Here is a 12,015-nt window from a genome sequence, read left to right on the forward strand (position 1 = left end):
ACAGCCCAGGAGAATCACCGACAGCCACATTTTGACACCACAGAAAAGTTTTGGTGGAAGGAAGGAAAACTACAAAAAGTTGCAGCCCAAGTCTGTGGTGCATCCTGGGAAACCTAATAACATGGGGACGTGAAACCATGCAGGACTCTCACTGTTCTACGTGACGGGAGATGAACAAAAATTAACAAACACCGAGACCCGGTTGAGGAGGAGGGGTAGGCGTTTGTCCGGAACATAAACCCTTTCCCGGTATTTTTTTTTTTTTTTTTTTTCATTTTTTTCTTTTTGCCTAAGTGCTCTGACGGGACTTGCCTGCCCTGGTCGGTGGGTGGTTAGGACCCCCGGGCTGCAACGATGTGTGTCCGCTGCTCCATGAAGCTCCGTCGGGGAAGTGGATCTTTCACCGGATGATGGACAGGAACTACCCGACCTCCAGCTTCGCGGACGCGCTGGCTCCTCCAGCACAGACCGTAGCTTCTTGGGCCTATGACCGCAGCACAGCTAGTATCAAGCCAAGGTAAAAAAAAAAAAAAAACGATGAAGGAGAGGGCGGGTCGCCCTCCGAAGGAAATTTCGGTGATGGAAGGGCCTAGCTCTGATCTATCAGAAAAGCGCTTAGTTTTCTTGTTTGCTTTTGCTGTCGGTGGTGGATTTGAGAGAAATGTGGGGGTTCGTGATGGAGCCGTTGCGGCTTTGAGTTGTCAGCAGCCGTTGGTTAGTGTCTCCTACCTTGCTAGTTTTCGCTAGCACACTGTCTCCTCAGCATGGCCACGAACAGAGCTGGCACAAACAACAAACCATAGGAGTGTTACCGTTAGAAAATGAATTCGACCGGCTTGGCTTCCTAAAATATCGTGTTTTCGGCATGTTGTGTCTGGACTCGCTGATTCTCGGCCGAAACCAAAACAAGAAAGGTAACTAGCTACCGATGCTACTCATGTCAGTTATGGCATTTAAAATTTGTGGTACAGCTCTTGGTGTCGTTAGCCAACAGCAAATAGGCGACGTGTCGATGCCTGTCCACATTTGTGCCACTGCTTCTTTTTCTCCTCTAATAGCTTTTTTTTTATTTGTAGTGACCACTTTAACGCACTTTATGTCGAATAATGCGGAGTGAATGTCAGCGCTAAAGTTGCCGAGCTCGAACTTTGGCATCTCCAAGCTGCACGTTTTTCTCATGAATATTACAGTTTCTACTAAAAATAAGTCAGAAGTTTAAAAAAGTTACGTTGTCAAGACTGTCGACGTGCAAGGCATTCACTGCATCTTGGAAGTGTTTTCAGGTATTAGCTCTGCTAAAGCAGGACGCGAAAATTGGAACTGATAGATAAAGATGATTGATTAAATTAGAGCTCAGGTGATTAATCAGTTGACTTGTTGCATGCAGGAAACAAAAACGCATATTATTCCACTATTCTGATTATTAGCTGACAATAGTAATTATTCAGTTGAATTGTACAATGTGTTGATGACAGGATCATAAATAATATTCATTTATGAGTTTTTATTGTATAATGGTTTAAAATAAGACAGGAATGTCACTACAAAACAGTCAGGGGTATATGCTATTATTTTAGCGTTAAGTTAACCTGAAAGAGTTTTGAAGCGACCACAGATGCAGGCAGATACCTCCAGTTTAGCTCTGTGCTCTCTCTCTACTGATGTTTACCCAGAGGCTTAAAGGAGACACTGAGAAAACAATCAGTCAGGTTTAACACTTGTGCAGATGTAGCACGTTTGTGCCTCACAGAACTGCTGTTGTGTTTTCTACAAATATGTTGTTGCCTTACTATTGTGGCTGTCCCCCAGTGCACAGCCAATACCCTGAAGAATTAATAACTCAAAAGAAGTTTGCTGTGTGTAAAGAGGCATGATTTACTCTATTATACATTGTTGAATGCTTCACTGCTAGTCATGTAGATTAGTGCTAACATGTATGTGTTTGTGCATTCATGCAGTCCCAGCTATGGTGCAACACACCTTCATTCAGAGCTCCTCCAGCGGCAAAGCTATACTTCGACCCACCAGCTTCCTACTTACACTACGTCACATCTTCCTGCTGCAGCCGGTGAGCCATGGATGCTGAGTAGAGAATTGTCTTGAATGACTCAGGTCAGCTTAAATAACAGTCCTGACTTGCTCCTAGTAGTGTCAAGTCACATGGATACCTTCTCTTCTGTAGTTTGAGGTTCACAATTAAGGATTATGGTGAGTGAAGAGGTGACAAATTATCCTCCTCTGAGGCCTTTTGTTTATTGCCCTAACAAGGCTGCCTTTTTCTAAGAAAAAGATGTTTCTTGGGATGCTACACAGACCTTGTACAGTCTTAATTGGGACAATTTCCTCAGCAGAATCAGGCTACATTGCCAACAACATCCAGCAATGCCATTTTAAAATGTTTTTTCCACTTTCATTGTATTTGGATGTTTCCAAGGCAAATATAATCTTAGTTCATAAAACCAAAAATGTCTGCATGAGTACATAATACTGTGATGTACATAAAGTGTGATTTTTTTTTTTTTTTTTTTTTTTTTTCCCCCCCTCCCCCCACACAATCTCCTTCTTTGATTGTCTCTCTTTTCCTCTTTTGACTGTCAGGAACACTTGACTCAAACAGTAATAGTTCTGAGACCTCAATCATGAGCTTCCTCTCAGCCATGGAGACTAGAAGCCTTCAGGCTGGTCCTGTTAGTGCCTCTCTACTTCCTTCTTTTAGACCCCCATCATGGCCTGCTGGTGAGAACACAGCCCCTCAGTCTTCAGACTTTTTGATTATTTTGATAAATGTATTTAACACAGTCAAATCTTTCAAGGTTGTTGGTTTATCGCATCATTTAATTTATATTTTTGTGGTTACAATTAAATACACAGTTCATGGTTAATTTTACCTAGTCTTTGTCTCTTGAAAGTTGCCTTTCCTGTTCTTATATTGTCTACTCTTTGCAATACAGGTACAAACTGCTCTTCCACAGAGCTTTACTTGACTGGTGCCCTGCCTTCTACTGCCACTTTTCCTTCACCTGCTGCTTTGTCAACCTATCAACACACTGGTGCCTACCCTTCAAGGAGTTACACTACAAACCCCTCACTGACGCTCCAGGAACCTGCCTTCAGCACATCTGCCAATGGCCTGTTTGCCCACCATGACCCTCTGCTACATCTCAAATCAAGCCAGACTGTGCTTCCTAGTGCTCTTACCTTCAATCATCTCTCTGCCCCTCCTTTGGGTTCTCCTTTGCCTGTCCAGTCCTCCACGTACCGTTCAGCCCAGGAGTCAGCCCCCCACCTCCTACAACCCCAGTTCAGCCTGCTCTCTTCTACATTGCCTGCTTCTCATAGTGCCACACAGCTCTATGGGGCCACAGTTTTTTCTGGCTCTATTGAAAAAGCTCTTCAGCGTGAATGTAGTGTGATCAAGCACCACCAGAGGCCTTCCAGCACCACCACAGCCCCAGAGCAGTTGCCCAATACAGAGCACCCCGTACCGGAATATTTTGGATCTGGCAGTGAAGCGGACGTGTCCTACCAGCAGGACCCATCCCGACAGACCCCAGGGTCCTGCAGCTCTTCCACAGGGGTAGATTCCTCTCAAGGGGTTAATGGTGCTCTACAACCCAAAACAGACTCAGTAACTCAAGCTTATTCGTCTAGTTCTGCTACAAAGACTAAAGAATGCTCTGCAAAAGTAGCTCTGGACCCTGCTGGGGGAGAAAAGACTCATGGCCACAATCAAAATCTGACAGAACCTGAGCAATATTCCTCTCCAGGACAGAACCAGAACTCGGTGATTGCTAATCAGCAGTCAGTACAACTACCTAGTCTAATGTCCAACAATCTGTCGCAAACCTATATCACCCCGCACACACAGTCACAGCCCCCCAGTATTACATCAGCCAAACTGTCATCCATTTACAAGTCTCTGCCTTCTCTCTCTAGCCAGTCTGGCAATGTGACAACTATTAGCCAGACTCTTGTTAACACTTCCAGTCCTGGCCTAAATCAAGAGCAGGAGGTCAGGTATGGAGCCCAGGTCCAGGGCTTATGTCAGGGGAATCTCTCTGAGAGCTACCCCACATCCCACTCTCAGGGTGCCTCAAATGTGACTTTTGCCTCTCAGTCACAGGGGCAAGCTTCAGTGACTCAATCTCATAGCTACGCCACAGGACAATCCCTTAACCAATCACTTAGCTCTCCTTATCCGCTTACATGTGTGCGGAGTCTGCCTGCATCCAATTCTACCCAGGACTACACTCTCATGCAACCCCCAGTGGGAGGTAAACCACATGACACTCTGTCCCAGCAACAAGCACAGCCCCACAAATATGTTTTGTCAGCAACGTTGCCTACCTACTCTTCAACTAATCAAATCTTACAAAATAATGTCAGATCCTCAATACAGGACATAAAGCCAACATATGGCAAACAGAAGCTTGAGGAGCTTCCTATCCAAGATTTGGAGGCTCTGCAGCAGGCAACTATGGAGGGCTCTGCTGCAGATAACAACATGAGTTCTCCCAATGTCATCTATGTTGTTTCAAAAATGGACGATCATCACAAAACACAAAGTGTTATCCGAAGCAATTCACGTTCCGATGACCAACTCATGGGATTGAGTCATACACACACGGCACAGGGAAAGGATGAAAGAATAGGTTCTCTGAGCCAGCAGCACATACATCTAAGCACTACAGATGGTCAGGACACCGCCAACACAAAAACTACAAACTCCAGTATCGTATCTTCACTTGTACCTCTGAGCTCAGAACAGCTTAAGCAGCATCCTCTCCAACTCAAATCCTCTGAGCCACATCAACAAGACCACCAGAATCACAATCAATCCCAGAGCCAGACCCAAACAGCCCACACCCAATTCATCACGGTCCCTGGCTCACAGGTTCTCCTTGAGCCAAACCAGATGATTCTGCTGGAGCAGCCAATTGTCCACCATGCTCAAAACCCTTCAAAATTGGTATCAGTGCAAAGTATCCAACCTTCCCAAGGTCTGGGCCCTGTGCATGTCCAATATCTTCAAATGGATCAGGAACTGCTGGGCCTCACTGTCAGTGAAACCCACACGCAGCAGGGAGCAGTCGTGTCAGGACAGACCTCTGGATGTCCTGGCTCCTCTAAACACCACTATAGCCAGTCAACAATTCAACAGTCAAATGATGCCAAGAACCACTTTGCCCTCAACTCCATTTGCTTCACTGATTCTATGCTACTAGGAGATGACAGAAATATTTTGTCAAATGTTGATGACATCCTGGCTGCCACAGTCGCCGCCTGTGGTGTCACACCGCAAGACTTTGTCAAAGCCACATCCTCTGCTGAAGCTGAAATGGCTGTTATGGCAAGCTCTGCTGACTCTAAAGGGCATTACCAAACTGTTGATGTCAGGCACATGTCACCTAATTTCTCCTCTGCGCAACAGCCAATTATAACCAACACTAACTCTCACACCTTGACCATGACACTAAATGGAGCTCAGATGGCCACAGACATTCAGGGTCAGTCAGTTCATCAGAACAGCAGTTCTGAGCTTAGCACAAATGGCGATGGAGGGAGCTCTGATAATGATTATCACCTAGCCGGGCAGGTGTATGACCCCTCAGGTATACACAGTAGCGTCAAAGGGAATGCAAAGTGTATTAAAACAGAGGAAGGCCTAGTAGAGTGCCAAGGTGGTGAAGACTTTCCAAAAAAGAAGGCTCGTTCCAAGTCCTTGACTAAACTAGGTGGTGAAGAAGACAGTGGACAGGCTAGAGCAGCTAAGCGCAGTGGGCAGGCAAAGCGGCAAAACTCCAGAGGTAGTGACATCAGCTTGCTTTCTGGTCCACACAGTGTATATGATGGTTGTCCACAACAGGAAAGAATCAGGCAGAAGATCCGTGAAGTGGAGGAAAAACAGCCAGAAGTCAAAACTGGCTTCATTGGCTCCTTTCTAGACTTCATCAAATCTGGCCCCAAACAGCAGCACACTGCAAGTCCAACAAGAACTATCAGTCGGCCCAGAAAGCAATGCGTGTCATCCAAACCACTGCCATGTACCTTGCCTTCTTTTTCTCCAAAGCTGCAGACTCTACCAGGGCCTTTAATACTCCCAGAGAGTCAAGGAGTGAGCTCTCAGCAGAAACGTCTAAATGAAGATCTGCAAAATAACTTGGAAACGCTGCCATCATTTAGTTCAGATGAAGAAGAGAACATTGGGAAGAACCAGGCCCTGAGGAACAGCATTAGCTCGGCTCTTTCAGCTCTGGATGAGTCTTCAGATCGGAAAACCAGGACAGGTAATGACACACTGCTTAAGCTTATTAAGCGATGTTTGTATGTTAGGTCAAATCAAATCAGATTTATTTGTATAGCGGCAAATCATAACAAAGTTACATCAAGGTACTTTACATATAGATGAGGTCTAGATCAAACTCTTTATAAAATGATTTAAAGAGAGCCAACGGATCCCCCCCATGAGCAAGCACTAGGTGACAGTGGTGTGTTGAGAGAGATGTTCATGAAGATAAGGGAGCAGCAGGGGTTGCAGGAACATGGGATGGCGATGATTCATCACCTGCGTGATGAGGACTGGGAGAGACAGAGGCTTTGGTGTCATCTCTGTAATGCTTATACCGATTCCTGTCAGAAAAAATATCTCAATCAAGAGAAAATGCTGCAGAAATATCCAAATAAGTGTTTTGATCATTATCAGAACATATAAAGTTGAATATTTGTATTTTGTATTTTATGCATTTTAACATTTTCTGTAGATACCCAAAGCCCTGGATCAGTGATGAAGCCTGACCAAGTTCCCACTGTGCCACACACTGTCAATGAGACCCGTTTACCACCAGTATCCACTTCACCACAAACACCAAATACCATCACAAGAGAGACTGCATTTGCTGCCAAAGATGACCCAAAAGAGCTTCCGCAAGGGCAGTTAGCGGTGCAGTTGATGAGTGTGGCCATCGAGGGACTGACTGATGAGGAACTGTCGGACAGTGGAGGGGAGGGAATGTACCGGGAAAGAGATGAGTTTGTAGTCAGGAATGAGGATATTGAAAACCTGAAGGTACATTCTGGAAACAACATAGTGGGAAAATGAATGCTTGTGAACATGAGTTCTGGTCTTCAACATAAATTTGCCTTTGTGGAAATGATTGTATTAATGAAGGAGCTTGTATGAAATGGTGAATGCTGCAGAATGTAACTGTGTAGCCTTTTAGCACTGTAGTGGCCTTCATCAGTGGTCTTTCCAAACCTGCTCTGACCCACTACTTCTCTTGTAACACTTAAGATATTCAAAAGTTCCAAAAGTTGATTCATCAGACCTTGCTTATGCCCGTGGCTGAACATTGATTTGTTCATATTCTTCAACCTTTGCTGCATACTAAAGCTTGTTCTGCATTCTGTCATGCGCACATGTCTAGGAGACAATGAGAGCAGGGAGCGAACCTCCAGCCATCTGGAAAGTTCAGAAGGCCCTACTGCAGAAATTTGTGCCTGAACTCAGAGATGGAAAACGAGTATTTTCAGCCACAAATAGTGTAAGTAAAAGCAGACAAGTTGACAGCCATGTCTGTGTGATTATTTATCATGTCTTTTACCATGCATGTGAGATTTTTTTTTTTTTTCTCTTTGTGTGTTTGTTTATAGTATCTTGGATACTTTGGTGATGCCAAGACCATGTACCAGAGGGTATATGTGAAATTCTTGGACACAGTTAACAAAAGGGAGTATGTAAGAGTTTGCAGTAGGAAGCCACGTTGCAAGCCGATTAATTCATTAAGGTATGCTGATAATATTAACTGAGCCAAGTAAAATGTAGGTCTTAAGTGGTGTAACTCTTTTGGTTCTGCTATCCAGGGGTGTTCAGGTGAAAACTTTGCTGGGCTTGACAGCCAACCCATCCTCAGTCTCTCAAACCCTAAAACCGCGACCCAAACAACTTAAGCCAAGGGCAGAGCCCCCACCTAAGAAGAGAAGGAAATGGAAAGAGGAGTTTTCACCTGCAGACTCTGGATCATCTGCAGAAGAGGGCCGTGAAGATGATGGTAAAGAAATCTTGATCTTATTCAAGTTAACTTTTTGGGTGCATGTTGCTGTAATTATGGTCTGAAAATGTCCATTCTTCTCTATACCTCTCCATGCCTTCTTCATCTTTGCTCCCTTTGCTTCATGCACAATCTGAAGAGTTAAACCATCCAATGCCATTTGCATCTCGGTTACTCAACACACGAACCATGAAGGAGACATTCAGAAGTTTCATTGAGCTGCTCATCAGCATTGCTTTAGATGAAGATGTGATGACAGCACTCGAGAGGGCAAATGGTAGGCGCAATGATTTTTGGACAATGAGCGATTCTTCTCAGCTGAAAATTTCTAAGTCTAAATTAACTTGTCATATTTCAGATGAGTTGCTGCTGCCACATATGAAAAGAATGGATGGGATGATCACCGACAACCGGAAACGCCTGCTTCACAAACTGCACATTGGGCAGGTCCTGAAGGTTGGTGTGTGTTCAAAAGTTCATATTATTTTTCTCGTTCTGCAGAAAACCCATAGGCAGGTTTGACAAGTGGAGTAGAAATGGTTATTGAAATGTTCTAAATTAGAAGCAAGCAACCACTAAGCATTCAGAGGTTCATGTGTTTCATTTTGGCAAGTCTGTTTCATATGCATGAACTCAACCGTAACAGACAAAAACAACAGAATTATTCACTCTCACTTCTATATGATCTATTTTAATGACAAAGAGAGAGAAACTAGAGGATTCTCATTGCACTGTATGAAGCTAAGTAACCTGGCTGTTTTGTCCCTTTAGACAGCTCTAGACAGCTTCCCAGAGATCTCAGTGGTCACAGAACTGAAGAAGGATGGGGAAACCCCGGCTTTCAAGGTGCGTCTCAGTGGGAGGACCTACAACAAGAAGACCATGAAGCCCAATAAAATGCCTAACAAATTGCCACAAGTAAGATCATCATCATACTGTTTTGGTGAAATCCTTGTGTGCCCTTAATGTCTGTCCAGCAGAGGGCACAATGTTATCATTTGTGCTTCAGCAACACGTCTTCATCCTGTTGCAGACTGGAGCCACTGATGCTACCATTTTCTATCATGCTGCTACTATTTCTAAATCTTTTGCAAATGTACGTTTGTTTTTAAGGCTTTGCTTTTCCTTTCTAGGAGTACACAGTGGACCAGCAAAAAACTCAGTGGTTCTCTCTGTACCACTCTTTGCAGCACTACAAGTACCACACTTACCTCATGTGTAAAGACGAGGTGAGGCTTATATTTATATTACACTCTTAAGCAATGCTGTATAGCTATTACTTCACAAGGTTATTAATGTGCATTACTTGTATTACAGCTTTGCTCCAGCCACTTGGATACTTTTCTGAAATCAGAATGAATACTCTTATAAGTACTTGTTCAACTTACACATCATCATCTTTGAGTACAGTTTACTGATATTTAATTACATTCTCAAACTTTTATGCCAAAATGATTTGTCCTTTTCTTGGTAGAACAGTCATAACTCTTAAAACATAAAGGCATTACTTCATTGCACAAGATCACATATAAAAAAATTGTTCAACTACTCATAATTGCAAAACCAAACCAATTTTCAATCCCTCCTGTTCTAATTTAATACTGTTGTTGTTGTTGCCATCAGTCAGATATTTTGCATATGATCAGATTGAGATAGCAAACAAGTATAAAATGTGATACTGCCAATGACAGCAATGCAATGTAACAAAACAAAAGTTCCTATCATTGGATCACCACTGCAGGAAGCTGGAAAGAAAATCACAAATGGTAGTCCTCAATTTTTTTTACATTTTGTTTTTAAAGATTATAAATTTTTAATTGTATTGAACAAGTAGTTCTCAATCACTGCTTAATCAGCTCTCAAATTTGAGAATGGAATAATACATTAGTTATAAATACTTCTGTTTGTGGTTCCCTCTTCCCAGATTGCATCTCAGCGGGGACAGATAGGGGACCTGGGGCAGGAGGAGACTGTACAGAAGTGTCTGCAGAATGGAGCTTGGGTGGAGGGGCTATTTGATCGATTTGGAGAACTAATCAGTCAAGTGCAGCAGGCCTGCCGATGATCAATCCCTGACAAAATGTCTAATACTTCAATGGAAAAGGATGCCTTGAGTTGAAAAAGGCATCAGAGAAGGACAGAGCCTCCTCTTTCACCCACACAGAGATTTGACTCAGGGTCTTGTCAGCTGACTTACCTGAAAGACATTCTGGGGCCTTGAATGTGTCAAGAGGAGAACAGTGGGCAAGCAGTAAAGTTTATGGTCTGCATCACAGCATCTCAGCAGATAGCAGAATTCAGATCAACACAAGGACTTGTCTTTGGGAGCCTTTTGGAAAATTCTCACATAGTGCTTCTCCTAGTCTTTGTAGTTTTTTTGTAGCTCCAAGCCCAGTTTTTATGAGTGTTTTCATAGCTTTCTAATGTTTGTTTGTTTGTTTGTTTTTTTGTTTTTATATATATATTCAGTTATATACCAAATCATAACCAGGAAGTATGCACTCAATAGGAAGTAGATCACAGGAAATAAAAAAAATAAATAAAAAAATTTGATTGCTGACAGTTATAGCTTGCCTTCATCAATTATTTGATAAGTAAGCTCACATAGTTCATATATTGTAAAAAAAATAAATAAATAAAAGTAAAATAAAAAAAAAAACCTTTTATATATCATATGTAACTGAAGTTATATACTATTGGTAAAATATCCATTTTATAATGGAGTGCCAACTATATATATATATATATATATATATATATATATAAATGTAAATTTTGTATAAAAGAACAGGGAGGTGGAAACTGCAGCAGTTCTCTGAGGGGAAAAATGTAGTGACTTTAAGCTGTATCTGTATTGTGGTTCAAAACACCCTTTGCTTTTAAGATATGTGTCATAAAAATGCAGTTCCATTACTGCTGTTATGACCTTTTGTTTATCAAATTACCTTGAATTATCTTAAGGTAAAAATAACTAAATAAAAGCTGTCTTTATACCCCTTTACAGACATAGCCCACCTTTTATGACAGAGATATATTTTCACAGAAGTAAATATTGCTATATTCTCTTGTTCATTACAGTTTCTAAGACACTTTTTCAGAATTCTTTTTCCACAGTTTTCAAAAATGGACTCTTTATAATTCAACTACCAGTTTTATGCTCTCAAAGTGAACTCGTTCTTTAAAGATGCAGTTTGTAAATAAAGTGCCACATGTACTAGATGTTTTGTTGTTGCTATGTGATGCACCAAATTTTGAAAATCTTAGTTTTCTCTATTTAAAAAAGGCAAGAAATTCCTCAAAAATGTGTCTTCATAAACTGAAAAGAGTCTTGTTTTGTTTTGTTTTTTTTTCTCTCTCTGACATGAGTCTCGCGTCCAAAGTCAGGAGATAGAAAAGTGGGCTTGAAGGGAAGAAAAAGTATTTATTTCAAAATCCTGTAGCCCTTTCAAACCTCACTAGAACAACATTGTATTTCTGCTGTTTTGTCTAGAAATGTTTAACCAGAACATTCAGTTCTAAATGCTAATCGATCTCTTTGAGATGGAAAGGGAGGGGCAGACTACATCAGGTAAACACTTTATGAAGTACTTAATTTTTTCTCCATAATGCCTCCAAAATCCTTAATGATGCACCCTGCAACTCACAATTCAAACGTAATGGCAGAAATCCAACAAGTAATGCTGTTTAACTTCACCGACTTGTTTGAGTGAGCAGTTGTGAGATGTTGGTTCATATCCTTCAGGCAGACGACAAAACAGGACAAGACCCTTAGCATGATGCTCGCCCACCATGTTCTCATGGCCAAACTATTCACTGTGAATGGGTGGCTGGACTTTGTGTCATCTGAAAAGGGTCTCTGGGCTGTTGAATAAAATATGATTGTCCAGCAAGGCCAACCAACATGCAGAATTACTGGCAACCCCCAAACAAACAAAAGTGTCTCTGTGCTATGGTGACTGTTCAGTGA

At 42.2% G+C, this 12,015-nt stretch overlaps 1 protein-coding gene across 3 annotated transcripts; it reads left to right on the plus strand.

Annotated features, from left to right (window-relative positions):
- Nucleotides 1-407: 407 nt before the first annotated feature.
- On the plus strand, nt 408-10,745 carry qser1 (glutamine and serine rich 1). 3 transcript variants are annotated; one of them, XM_029497679.1, is made up of 13 exons: nt 408-517; nt 1,959-2,068; nt 2,599-2,736; nt 2,952-6,287; nt 6,762-7,066; nt 7,425-7,541; nt 7,651-7,784; nt 7,861-8,048; nt 8,188-8,325; nt 8,407-8,504; nt 8,820-8,966; nt 9,182-9,277; nt 9,973-10,745. In XM_029497679.1, exons 1-13 carry the CDS (start codon nt 408-410, stop codon nt 10,111-10,113), a joined length of 5,058 nt encoding a protein of 1,685 aa, XP_029353539.1. In that variant the 3' UTR covers nt 10,114-10,745. The 3 variants fall into 3 exon arrangements, with proteins under 3 accessions (XP_029353539.1, XP_029353540.1, XP_029353541.1); XM_029497680.1 differs by lacking the exon at nt 408-517 and adding an exon at nt 556-914; XM_029497681.1 differs by lacking the exon at nt 408-517 and adding an exon at nt 563-714.
- Nucleotides 10,746-12,015: the final 1,270 nt, after the last annotated feature.

This window comes from Echeneis naucrates, chromosome 3 (assembly GCF_900963305.1).
Source record: "Echeneis naucrates chromosome 3, fEcheNa1.1, whole genome shotgun sequence".
NCBI classification, from domain to species: Eukaryota; Metazoa; Chordata; class Actinopteri; order Carangiformes; family Echeneidae; genus Echeneis; species Echeneis naucrates.